This window comes from Eriocheir sinensis, chromosome 33 (genome assembly GCF_024679095.1).
Source record: "Eriocheir sinensis breed Jianghai 21 chromosome 33, ASM2467909v1, whole genome shotgun sequence".
Taxonomy (NCBI): Eukaryota; Metazoa; Arthropoda; class Malacostraca; order Decapoda; family Varunidae; genus Eriocheir; species Eriocheir sinensis.
In genome coordinates this window covers 9,768,636-9,782,778 of record NC_066541.1, presented here as the reverse complement: position 1 = coordinate 9,782,778, position 14,143 = coordinate 9,768,636, and the positions used below count along the sequence as shown (strand labels likewise).

At 42.8% G+C, this 14,143-nt stretch overlaps 1 protein-coding gene across 3 annotated transcripts in view; it reads right to left on the bottom strand.

Moving 5' to 3' along the window:
• Positions 1–14,143, bottom strand: part of LOC127006706 (ras-responsive element-binding protein 1-like) — a 130,074-nt gene that overhangs the window by 34,312 nt on the left and 81,619 nt on the right. For 2 of the 3 annotated variants that reach the window (XM_050876922.1, XM_050876923.1), the window contains exon 3: positions 11,858–12,182. In XM_050876922.1, the coding sequence (XP_050732879.1) occupies positions 11,858–12,182 (325 nt within the window). Of the gene's footprint in view, positions 1–8,661; positions 8,825–11,857; positions 12,183–14,143 lie in introns of those variants that run through there. The other variant, XM_050876925.1, reaches the window with a different exon arrangement.

The following is a 14,143-nucleotide window of genomic DNA, read 5'->3' as shown; positions in this document are numbered from 1 at the left end:
AAAATGTGAGCTTGTGCGTCGAGATGTTTACAAATATGACCCTAATATATGTGTTTTTAGGCTCACGGTACAGAAGAAGGGTCAGGCCACCACTGCGGATATGACCTTCAGTGTTAGTCGTTGCTGTAAGGTGGTGACACTTCGCTCTTTTAGTGAGGCGCGGCGAGAGTTCCAAGAAGTGAGAGATATTGGAGAAATAGTCCGGATCATTGGAGAGATAGCGAGTGATAAGGGGGAGAATTAATATGAACAAATGTGTATACGTAAAGCTATATCGAGTCTGCTTTAGGGCTGAGAGGGACTTAAGGGATCTCTCTCTCTCTCTCTCTCTCTCTCTCTCTCTCTCTCTCTCTCTCTCTCACACACACACACACACACATCATAATGCTAGAAAAAAAAAAAAAACGCTTTGGGTCACTTGGGAAACAATAAGGAACGCGGTTGTTATTTTGTCTCCTATTCACAGAAGCTTTCGACTCTAATAACAAATACTTTCAAAGGTCATACAGAAGCTTAGTCGGGTTCTCATGAGTAATTTTTCACGTTCATGGTGTAGAAGCCTTGTCAAACTATCACCAGGCTCATAACAACACCCACGGAAATACCCACAACAGCCTCTACGAAAGCCTTATCGAATTTGGGTGTGGAAGCCCTGAAACGTTGGATAATATGGGATTTAGAGCACTTGGGGGAGGCTTATCTTGCCCTATGCAGACGTAATGACGGCGGATCCCTATAAAAATACTTACTCCCTCTTCCCCTCCTTGTCTTGTCTTGTCTTGTCTTCTCTTGTCTTCTCTTCCCTTCCCTTCCCATTTACTCCCATTCCCTCTCCTCCCCTCCCCTTCCCTTCCCTTTCCTCCCCTTCCTTTCCCTCCCCTCCCCTCCTCTCCCCTTCCCTTTCCTTCCCATCCCAACCCTCCCCTCCCCTTCAATTCCCTTCCCAATCCTCCCCTCCCCTCCCTTCCCCATCCCTTCCCTTCCTTTCGCTGTCAACAAAAAACTCCCTCCCCTTCCCTTCCCATCCTTATAGTGAATACGTACTCTTCGCTACATAGTTCCTCGTCTTTTGATCCCGCCTCACCGTTCTCTAATCCCACAGACTTTGCGCTAAACCGATCTGTCTCATGTTTGTCATTTCAAACACCATTCGCGCCAAGTTAATGTCTACATAAGAAACACATATTGGGACGCTCTTCTGTCTCCTTCTCTCTCTCATGACTTTAAGGAATAGTCATCAAGGAAATAAACGAAAATAAGAGTAGCGAATATGGAGTAATTAGACACTTCCCTCATTAACCTCCTCCCTCGTCCACATCCTTCTTACTTCTTTTCCTTCCTTTTCTCTTCTTATTAACTCCTCAGTCCCTCCAGTCTCTCCTCCTCCTCCTCATCCTCATCCTCCTCCCACAATGTCCGCCGGATGCTCGTCAGAGGCCACTCCCGCAGGATGGAAAGAAAGGACGAAAAGAAACGTCTCAAAAAACATAAATAAATATCAGATTCTCGAGAAAGCGGTCTGGGAAGTCAGGAGCGAGGAGAGTCTGACGTCTACGAAACCTTTATGAATGGAGAGTTAGAGAAAAGGGATAGAAGGAAAGTTTAACAGCAAAAGAAGCCACTAAAGGGTAAATAGATAATAAACAATACAAACCTCGCTAAGCACCACTATAAAAAGAGAAAAGAAGAGTGGTCAGAAGAGAAGGCAATCTGGGAGCGAGAGGATGTTAACAGCTGACGAAAACTAACGAAACTAACACAAACTACAGCATCGTACATCGAAAAAGGGTCCATTAGCTTAAACACTCAAGAATGGAGAGTTAGAAAGTAAGAGAAATCGATGAAGAGTTGATGTTGATAGCTGAAAAAAAACCCCACCGGAGGATACTAAACTAACATAAACCAAAGCATCGGATTTAGAGTAAGGGATCATTAACTTAATTAAACACTCATGGATGGGGAGTCAGAAAGATAGAGAAACAGAAGGGGAGTTGATGTTAATACCTTACAAAAAGAACAAAGAACAGGATACAAAACTAACAAACCAGAGCATCGTACATCAAATAAGGGATCATTAGTACAAACACACGTGGGTGCAAAGTCAGAAATATAGATAAAAAGATGAGAGAAAAAGTTGATAGGCGAACAGATGAAGAAAAACAGAGGATACTGAACCAACGTATACCAGATCATCGTATACCATATAAGGGATCATTAACGTAACTCGGAGCACCTGTGTCACCGTTAGTCAGGTAAAACGAAGGTGTTCACAGGTGTTTAATCAAGGTGTGCAATGGTGGCGGGAAATGGATGATGAAAACACGAAATGACTTAACGGTGTGTGGTGGTATTTGTGTTTGTGTGTGTGTGTGTGTGTGTGTGTGTGTGTGTGTGTGTGTGTGTCGATAACCCTTACACCGTCCTTCGTTCACCTTCGTTTCCTCATAATAATAAGAAAAAAAAACAAGTGGGTTGAAAAATTACGTTATGAAACAAGGCGATAAATAACGAAACAACGAAAAAGTCCCAGAATCCTTCCTGTCACGATAAAAGATGAAGATGGGATGCCCAGTCTCTCTCTCTCTCTCTCTCTCTCTCTCTCTCTCTCTCTCTCTCGTTTATTAATTTCCTGTTTTTGTTTTCCTTTCCTTGTCTTCATATTTCCTTCTTTGAGAGAGAGAGAGAGAGAGAGAGAGAGAGAGAGAGAGAGAGAGAGAGAGAGAGAGAGAGAGAGAGAGAGAGAGAGAGAGAGAGAGAGAGAGAGAGAGACAAACACAGATATACAAACGGAAAAACAGACATACAGAGACGGAGATAGAGACAGAAGCAGAGAGAGAGAGAGAGAGAGAGAGAGAGAGATCCTATTTTTGTTTACCCCTGTCAGTAGACGTCCGGGGTCAAGTGACGTCACCTGGACTTTACCTGCATCACGTAATCACAGGTGAAAACATACAAACAACGTCAGGCGGCCTTCCACGTAAACACGGCGGCTCTGGCTCCCCTGTTTGTCTTCCTACTTCGTATAATACTGTTACTGATCTCAATAATATAATAATAATAATAATAATAATAATAATAATAATAATAAGAAGAAGAAGAAGAAGAAGAAGAAGAAGAAAAAAGGAAGAAGAATGATAATACCGTAAAAAGAAGAATATTGGGAACAGGAAGAGAAAGATGATGATGATGATGACGAAGAAATAATAATAATAATAATAATAACAACAACAACAACAATGATCCCCGAATATATATAATGTGTGCGGCGCAGCGTTTGTGTACTGAAAAAAAAAAAAAAAACATACGAAAAAATCATTAATTCTTACTATTTCCATTATTTCTTTCCTTCCTTCTTCTTATTTTTTTTTTCATTACTGTTTCTCTTCTTCGTCTTCCCAGTCCACGCCGCCTCTTGCTGATTCTCAAAAATTATTATAAGGCGCAGCAGCGTTCATGTCTAAGTTACTGTTTGTCACTATTTGTTTATTACATTTTTTTTTATTATCATTGCAATTGCAGATTACTGAAGTTATATTATTGCCCTTATCACTATTTATTATTTTCTTATCATTACAATTGAAGGTCACTGAAGTGTTTATTTATTTTTTTGTCATTTATACCATTATTTCAAGTAACAAATTCTGAGTTTTGTGGATTTCATTATTGTGCTTTCTGTAACGTAAATAATGACTGTTTAGCTAATCACCGTTGATCAGCTAAAGTTTAAACACAACATCTTAAACGTTCAAAGAATACCAAGGAAGACAGCAGCATCCATTACTGAACAATGGAAACGTACTGCAGCGTAAAGATGAGACAAGAAAACAACTTTGAAAAACACTTCTAAGAAAATAATACACGAGAAAACTGAATCAACAACTGAAAGCTGAGAGAAAAAGTGTACGTGCTCCCACATCTTGTCACGTCAACAGGTGACAGGTGTGTCGTCATGGCGACCCGGAGACACTGATGAGGGTTATGATGATGATGATGATGATGATGATGATAATAATAATAAAAGGAAGAAGAAGAAGAAGAAGAAAAAGAAGAAGAAGAAGATGAAGAAGAAAAGAAAAGGAAGAAGAGGAAGAAAGAAGATGAAGAAGAAGCAGACGAAGAAGAAGAAAAAGATGATGATTAAGAGGAAAGAAAACAAATTAAGAAGCAGCAAGAAAACGACAGAGACAACACACAATAAAACGAACCAACACACAACCACGAAACGAACAAAACAAACAAAGACCAAACCCAAAGAAACAATGGGCGAAGATAAGACTCACATGCACCACCACCACAAACAACACAAACAACACCACCACCACCGCCATCACCACCACGGCCAACAAGAATAAACACCAACATCTCCCAATAACCCCAACCACCACCACCACCACGAACAACGACTGTAATATTTGTCCATCACAATAATTCTAGACCGAGAAAAACACAAACACAGCATCGGTCCATCTCGCCCCAGGGACCGCCTTCTGGGAACAATCTCGGGCTTGGGACACTGACGGTAACTTCTTGGAAAGCAACGAAGGAAGTCCGGCGGGGGTGGCAACACTGTCTTGCGTCGTAGGCCCACTCTTGTAATCACGGGAGAGAGGGAATGGGAGATAAACAAGGGAGGGAGGGAAGAGAGAAGAGAGGAGGAGAAAGATGTGGGGAGATGACAACACTGTCACATGCCTAAGGTCCAGTCTTGTAATCGGGGGAGAAAGGGAGACAAATATGGGAGGGGAGAGAAGAGAAAAGAGGGAGAGACAGAAGAGAGAGAAAAGGGAGATAGTTTAACAGGGTGTGGTTCAAGGAGAGAGGAACGGAAGGAGAGAAAAGCGAGGATTCTTGGGAGAGGAGAGGAAGAGTTGATTAAGGAGAATAAGTGGGAGTGGAGGAGGGAGTTGAGGACGGAGGGAGGGAGAGGAAGGACGGAGGGGGGGAGAGGAAGGATGGAGGGAGGGAGAGGATAAGAACAAAGCGGGGAGGAAAGACCAGAGGGAGATATCCTTATTTGGGAGAGCTTTATCGAGAGGGAGAGAAAATATTGAAAAAAAAGAGCAAAGGAAGGGATAATCAAAGGAGAGAGAACACTAACGAAGGAGGTGGAGAAAAGTGGAATAAAAGGAGAGAAAATAGAGATTGAGAGAGATAAGTGTAAAGATAAGAAGAGAACGGAAGGAGAGGAAGACACGAGAAATGAAAACAAAAATAAAGGAGAATAGAAAAGAAGAGAAAAAGATAAAAAAAGATGAAGGGAAGGATGTTTTAGAAGGGTGTGTTTCGAAAAAGAGATAAAGAGGAAGGAAAATGAGGAAGGAGAGAGTGGAGGAACAGAGGGAGGGAGGGAATGGAGTAAGGTGAGAGTGAGTGAGGGAGGAGAGTTTTGTAAGAGGAGGGAATGAGGAAACTGATGTGTAAGAAGTAGAAGTGATGAATGGCTGAAGAGATGGAGATAAGGGTGAAGGAAACTATAATGATAACTGAGGAAGGGAGGCAATGATGAAGGAAGGAAGGGAGGGATGATGAATGGAAGAAGATACATAAGAAAGTGATGAAAGAGGAAGAAATGGATGAAGAGAGGAGGAAAAATAGGAAAGAAATAGAGAAGGGGGGAGGAAGGGAGAAAGACTAGAAAAAAGACATCTAAGAAAGTAATGAAGCAAGAAAGTGAAGAAGAGAGGAAGAGAGGAAGGAAAGAGATAGAGATGAATAGATGAAAGGAAGACGGGAGGGAGGATCTGCGTCATTCGTCATTAGGAAAGAACGAAAGGGAGATAAAATTAGAAGCAGCAATAGGAAACAAGAAGACAATTAAAGAGAAAGAAATGAAATAATAAGAAAAGATAAAAAAATGAGAGGGAGGATCTGCGTCATTTGTCATTAGGAAAGAACAAGAGGGAGATACAATGAGGAGAAGCAATGGGAAACAGAAGCAAATTAAAGAGAGATAAATGAAATACTAATAATAGATTAAAAAAAAAAATGAGAGGAAGGGATAACTGATTTTACTTAAGAGCTATCATTAGTTTTTTCTCCATTACATAAGAGATAAAGAGAGAGAGAGAGAGATGTTTTTCCTCTCCCTCACATCCGCTCTCCCTCATCATAATTATCTTTTCCTTCCTATCTCAAAATTCCCGAGCTGACAAATGAAACATACACACACACACACACACACACACACACACACACACACACACACACACACATAATCACTCCCACACAACCATACTCACACCCCTCCACACACATTCCCCCCCCCCCCCCCTACACACACACACACACACACACGAGGCCTTACACAAAAACAAAGGCAAAGATCATCGTACACATCATCTAATAATAATAATAATAATAATAATAATAATAATAATAATAATAATAATAATAGCAAGAGGAGGAGGCCATGACACCCAGACTGTATTATATCTTTATCGCCTCCATCACTCCAAAACTTTCAGAATAAGATAATTAACAGTATCAGACTCCCTCCCTCCCTCCCTCGCCCCCCCGTATCACGCAAACATGACACCATATGAGGGCGGCGGCTTTGTGGGTGACTGAAGACTATTAATTATAAGGTCTTGGATCCTCCTGAGAGAGACGAACTTAATCTAGGACGTCGAACTTCTGCTTGTGATAAAGTTTTGCTTCTTCATCGTGCTCTTCACCTTTCTCCTTCCTTCCTCCCTCCCTCGTTCCTACTCCTGCTGATACCTTGTCGAAGTATACCTCCCTCTCTCCATTTCTTCGTTCTCCTTTTGTTTCCGCCTCTGCTTTCCTCCTTTCCTTCTCTTCCCTTCTTTTACGATCTTCCTTATACCTTTCTTCCTTCTTTCCGTTCTTTTCCTTCTCCTTTTGTTTCCGCCTCTGCTTTCCTCCTTTCCTTCTCTTCCCCTCTTTTACGATCTTCCTTATACCTTTCTTCCTTCTTTCCTTTCTTTTCCTTCTCCTTTTGTTTCCGCATCAGCTTTCCTTCTTTCCTTCTCTTCCCCTCTTTTACGATCTTCCTTTTACCTTTCTTCCTTCTTTCCGTTCTTTTCCTTCTCCTTTTGTTTCCGCCTCTGCTTTCCTCCTTTCCTTCTCTTCCCCTCTTTTACGATCTTCCTTTTACCTTTCTTCCTTCCTTCCTTTCTTTTCCTTCTCCTTTTGTTTCCGCCTCTGCTTTCCTCCTTTCCTTCTCTTCCCCTCTTTTACGATCTTCCTTTTACCTTTCTTCCTTCCTTCCTTTCTTTTCCTTCTCCTTTTGTCTCCCCATCAGCTTTCCTTCTTTCCTTTTCTTTCCCTCTTTTACGCTCTTTTTTATACCTTTCCTCCTTCCTTCCTTTCCTCTTTTTTTCCTTTTTTAGATATCTTAACCTCTCTCTTTTCTCCTTTCCTTCTCTTCCCCTCCTTCTCACTCTTCCTTATACCTTCCATCCTTCCTTCCTTTATTCTTTCTTTCCTTTCTAGATATCTTAACCTCTCCCTCTTCTCCTTTCCTTCTCTTCCCCTCCTTCTCGCTCTTCCTTATACCTTCCATCCTTCCTTCCTTTCTTCTTTCTTTCCTTTCTATATATCTTAAGCTCTCTTTTCTCCTTTCCTTCTCTTCCCCTCCTTCTCGCTCTTCCTTATACCTTCCATCCTTCCTTCCTTTCTTCTTTCTTTCCTTTCTAGATATCTTAACCTCTCTCCCTTCTCCTTTGAATCCTCCTCGTCCTATACTACTACTACTACTACTACTACTACTACTTTCCCTCCTCCTCCTCCTCCTCCTCCTCCTCCACTGCTTTTTGTTCTTCTTCCTCCTCCTCCATCACAATCACAATCACCGCAGTTCTTTTCACCTGGATTTCACAATTATTCTTTCTCTCCTTCAGGCCGTTCACGTCCTCCATCACCACCACCACCACCATCACCGCCAGTCCGTGCCACCCAACCCTCACCACCACCACCACCACCAGACTGACATCCTTCGATCCACCACAACCACTACAAATCTCCTGCGAAAGGTCACACATCATTCTTGTAATTTTCACCTCCACCATCACCACCACCACCACAACCACCATCACCCCCCCCTCCCCCCCACCATCACCACCACTGCGAGTCACACCCAGTTCTCACCACCACTCCCACCACCGCCACCGCCACCACTCTCATTACCACCGTTACCGTTGTGTGAAGATGACACCACCCACCACCACCACCAGCTCCTCCACCACCACCACAATTGATGACCATATCCAACTGCCTCCACCTCCACTTCCTCCTCCTGCTCCTCCTCATGTTCCGCCACAGTGATCATGTCCTACAATCAACATCACCTCCTCTTCCTCTTCTTCATTTTCTCTGCCTCCTCTTCCTCCTCTCCTCTTCCACCACCATCACCACCACAAAAATCATATATACCAACTTGTCTTCCTTTTCTTTTCTTTTCTCTTCCTGTTCCTCCTCTTCCTCCTAATTTTCTCTCCTCCATTTTTCACTTAATTTACCACCACGATCATATCCTACCAGCAATACATCTACAAATACAGCATCTTATAGTCCTCCTCCTTCTCCTTCTCTTCCTCTTCCTCTTCCAGAATCGCTCCCATCACCAACATTACCATCAACACCACACAAGATGATGCTCTCTCCTTCGTCCATTCCTTCCCTTTCCTCCCCAATTCTTACCTTGTCACCGGAGAACCATTTTGAGGAGAGGAGAGGAGAGGAAGGATGGAGATGTTGATGGGAGGAGAGGAGGAGACTGAGGGACGAACTGACAGCCACACCTCCTCCTTCCTCCTCGTCCTCTCTCTCCTACTCCCTCCTCAGTCTCCCACACTCCCTGTCACGTGGTGTTTCGGTTTGGTGGTGATGGTGATGACAGGCAACACCACCAGAGAGGCTTAATGATTCACTTGCTTCACTTCACGATTCGAAACGTGAACGGTGAACCTTGGCGAGGGTGGAGTGTGGCAGTGTTTCAAGGTTTCGGTTCGGGGTTTGAAATAAGGCTTTGAAACTGGAAACATTTATGACTTTCTGATAACGTTTCTGTTGGGGTGATGACTTTATTTGCTTCGTGTTGAATGTACTCGAAGGTTCATGTGTTTACTGTGGATGAAGCAAGACTCATAGTTTTCTTATCTTCAATCCGAACACGGAAAGACAACGTGTGAGTCATGTTTCAGTCAACCTCCTTGAGAAATATCACTTATGAAGCTTACCAAACTCTCTCTCTCTCTCTCTCTCTCTCTCTCTCTCTCTCTGACACGTACGCGCGCACACGTAACACAAACTCACAAGTCTGGCTATCGGTGCAATGAGACAATGATAATGATACGATATCTCAACATATTTTATCACTACTACTACAACCACTACTACTACTACTACTACTACTACTACTACTACTACAACCACTACTACTACTACTACTACAACCACTACTACTACTACTACTACTACTACTACTACTACTACTACTACTACTACTACAACCACTACTACTACAACCACTACTACTACTACTACTACTACAACCACTACTACTACTACTACTACTACTACTACTACTACTACTACAACCACTACTACTACTACTACTACTACTACTACTACTACTACTACTACTACAACCACTACTACTACTACTACTACTACTACTATCACAACTACTATTTCATCTGGTATGTTGTCAATATCAGTGTTTTTTTTCATACCTATCACCTTGCCTTGGAGATAAATAGACCACATGCACCTGATTTCACCTGCATATCCTACCACACCTGTCACACCTTCTCTCCTCCTCCCCTCCACCACTACCACCACCACCACCCCTCCTCTTAATCCACTCTCCCTCCATCACCACCACCACCACCAAAACCATACTCGCTATCCAACACTATGACCTCTCTCTCTCTCTCTCTCTCTCTCTCTCTCTCTCTCTCTCTCTATCATAATCTCTCACTGCCTCCCAACACCCACGCCTTCCTCCTGACACTCCCGCTCATCACCATTACTTACCACCATTCCTAACACTGTCATTATCATCATCACCATCTTCCATCACCACCTTCAACATCACTATTTTATTTTCTAGGTATATTTCAGGCCCCCTTCCATACCATCATTATTATCATATGTTTCTTCCCCTTGACTACCTCTCGGTCTTTGTAATTTCACTATCATCATCATCATCATCATCACACATAAGGTCACCACGAGCATCACCATTCTTTGTGTCGCCTTCATTCACCATCATCACTTCACACACAGTTCCCACACCGTCACCCTCATCACCATCACTAACACAAGTCATCACCGTCACAACACCACACACATCACCACAATCACCACCATCTCATCACCATCATCTCCACTATCATGGATCTCTCAACCTCTAATAGAGAGGATGTGCTTGTCTTCCCTCCCCCCTCCCCCCCACCATCATCACCACCACCCCTCCCGCCATCCCCACCATCACCATCACCACCACCCCCGCCACCCCCACCGATACGCTATCACGGTATGGTGCTGCTCCAGGATGCGATAACAGGCCTTATCAGCACCAGAATAAGGATGATTTTTGTTTGGTATGTTGGTGTTGTTGTTGTTATTATCATTATTATTATTAGTATTAGTATTAGTAGTATATATTAGCAGTATTAGCAGTAGTATTTTTAGTAGTAGTAGTAGTAGTAGTAGTAGTAGTAGTAGTAGTAGTTATCGTTGTTATTTTGACTTGTTGCTGTTATCGTTGTTGTTGTTCTTGTGGTTGTTATTTTTGTTGTTGTTGTTGTTGTTGTTGTTGTTGTTTATTAGATCTCTTCACTATTTTATACGTGGATAGTTTTTTTTAACTGTATAACAATTAGGTAAAGTAAATAATTCTCTCTCTCTCTCTCTCTCTCTCTCTCTCTCTCTCTCTCTCTCTCTCTCTCTCTCTCTCTCTCTCTCTCACACACACACACACACACACACATCACTGCAATCTTCTCTTTATCGTCGGCTAAATCCGATATTAACGTAAAAATCAGGTGATAAGAAAACGGCAGATAAGGAACGACTTGGAGACAGGTGCCGAGGAGGAGGTAATAATATGCAGGTGACAGGTGACGCACAGGTAAAGAGGTAACAGGTAACTAATAGGTAAGGAAAGGTAATAATTAAGCAGGTAAATATAGGTAACAGGTAACTTATACATAGGTAAATAAGAGTAATAAGTAAGAAAGTAAACATAGGCAACAGGTAACTTATAAATAAAGGTAAGAAGTAAGCAGGCAAATATAGGTACCAGGTAATACATAGGTAAGACAGGTAACAGTTCGATAATTAATGACACAGGTATGAGTAGTAGCTAAAAAAAAAAAGGTAGGGAAAGGTAAGAAGAGGTAAGGAAGGTAAGGGAAAGGTAACATGAAGAATACACAGAATACAGGTAACGGGTAAGAAAACACAGAGAAGGAAGAAAGGAAGAGAAAAGAGAGAAAGATGGAAGATATAAAAAAGTGAGATGAATTGATAGTAATTTGCTGGTATATTTTTCTTTACGAGTCTTCTTGGATGTGCTCTCTCTCTCTCTCTCTCTCTCTCACTCTCTCTCTCTCTCTCTCTCTCTCAAATTCAAGCTTACCATGCAAATAATGACTAAACTTACCGTGGAGAGAGAGAGAGAGAGAGAGAGAGAGAGAGAGAGAGAGAGAGAGGTCAAAGTACTAAAACACGAACCGTATCAGCAAATTCGCCCCCCCCCCCCCAAAAAAAAAAAAAAAAAAGAATCCCACTGACTGAAGATCGACTTACATCATCTGACTGACTGACAAAAAAGAAGAAAAAAAAGAAAAAAAAGGGGGACAGAAAAAGTTACTCATGTGTGACTCACCTTCCGCGCTGCCCTTCTGTGAGTCGCACCCCACCACGGGAAGCGATGTGGTGGTGGAGGTGGTGGTAGTGGTGGAGGCAGTGATGGTGGTGGTGGCAGTGGTGGCGGCAGTGGTGGTGATGGTGGTTGTCTTCTCGGTGGTGGTGGTGGTGGCAGTGGTGGTGTTGGTGGTGGTGGTGGTGTTGGTGGTGTTGGTGTTAGTGGTAGTGGGAGGCTTGCTTGTTTTGTTGTTGTTATTGTTGTTATTGTTGTTGTTATTGTGGTTGCTTGCAGTGGTTGTCGCCCTTCGGTTGTTGAGTTGCATGATGGGACCGACCACGCCGCGCTGGGGACAGACAGACACAGACCGGTCAACACAAAGACAGGCACAAAGAAAACGCAAAAACACAGACAGATCAAAACATACACATACAGGCACAACTTTTTCTTTTTTTTTACACTGAGCTTCCTCCTTGATTGTAAAAAAGTCAACACACAGACACAGACCGGTAACAAAGAAGACACACAGACACAGACACAAACAGTAACACAGAAGAAAAGACACAGACACATGGAAAAAGACATATACAGGCACAGACACGCGGGATTATTTTTGAGCGGACTCCTTAACTGTAAAAAAATAAAAAATAAAAATAAAATAAAAAATGGTGCACACAGACGCATGGCGCTCAACACACAGACAAACACAAAGAAAAAAAGACGCAGGCAACTGAAAACAGACATAATATAGGCACTGACAAGCGGGTATTTTTGTGTCTTTTAATATTTTTTTCTACTTTCACTAACTTCCTTTACGGTAAAAAATAGGTCAACACAGACTGACACGGAACATGAGGAAAGACAGACAAGAGACAGATACAGACAACTAAAACAGACACACACATAAATAAAAAAAAAAGGGAGACAGACAAACAGATAAAAAACATAGATAGGCACACAAAACAAATACGTGAGAATAAACACACACACACACACACACACACACACATACACAGTTAATGGATCAAAACTCTTAAATAAACAGGATATAACAAAAACGATGAGAGGAAACACTGAGATGGCAAACGTGACAAGAATAGAATGAGCGGCGAGAGGAGTCAGCGATACGAGGAAAGGAAGGAGATAAGGAGACAGAAGAGAGGAAGGGAAGGGAGGAGATAAGGAGAGAGAACAGAAGAAGGGAGGGAGATGAGGGAGGATGTTAAGAAGGGGAAGGGAGAGAGACAGACAAAGCAGCATAGTTTGACTCACTTAATATCTTTTTTTGTTTTGTTTATTTTTTTAGACGTGAAAACTACTTGTATTGAAAACTAGGCACATGTTACAACTACTACTACTACTACTACTACTACTGGAACTACCATTATGCCATTGTAGTTGGGTTTATTATTTTCTTGGTTATGGTCTTTTTTTTTTTTCATTAAAAGAGAGGAAAGGAAGAGGGAGGAGGGAGGGAGGGAAGAAAGGAGGGAGGCATAGGGGGGGTAGGGGGAGGCTCCTGAAGTGTCAACCAAACCCGTTACAAAGGTCACTTCTCTGATGACCACCTCTCTCTCTCTCTCTCTCTCTCTCTCTCTCTCTCTCTCTCTCTCTCTCTCTCTCTCTCTCAGTGGTCAACCAAAAGGACGTCTCAGTCACGACTTCAACCACCACCACCACCACCACCACCACCATTAGCGACCCCCCCTCCCCACCCCCACCCCCCTTTTCCACTATTACCTTCCACCACCACCACCACCACCACCATTGTGAAAACTGCCACTGTTCCCATGACCCCGGAGGAAAATAATAAGTAATAGGAACAAAATTAATGAAGGAAAAAAGAAACATAAATAGAGGAGGAGGAGGAGGAGGAGGAGGAGGAGGAGGAGAGAGGCAAACAAGAAGGAATTATAAGACACATTACAAGAGAAATTACTGACCACCACATGAAGAAAAGCATAAGGAGGAGGAGGAGGAGGAGGAGGAAGAGGGGAGGAGGAGAAGGAGGAGGAGGAGGAGAAGAAGGAGGAGGAGGAGGAGGTGGAGGAGAAGGAGGAGGAGAAGGAGGAGGAGGAGGTGGAGGAGGAGGAGGAGGAGGACGCCGTGGTGGAGGAGGAAGAGAGTTGTTAGTTCCCTGAGGAGAGAGAGAAAGAGAGATAGATAGGTGGGAGGAGGAGGAGGAGGAGAGAGAGAGAGAGAGAGAGAGAGAGAGAGAGAGAGAGAGAGAGAGAGAGAGAGAGAGAGAGAGAGAAAGCTTACCCTCATTTCTCCCTACATAACCTCCCCTTTATTCCTCTTTACTCT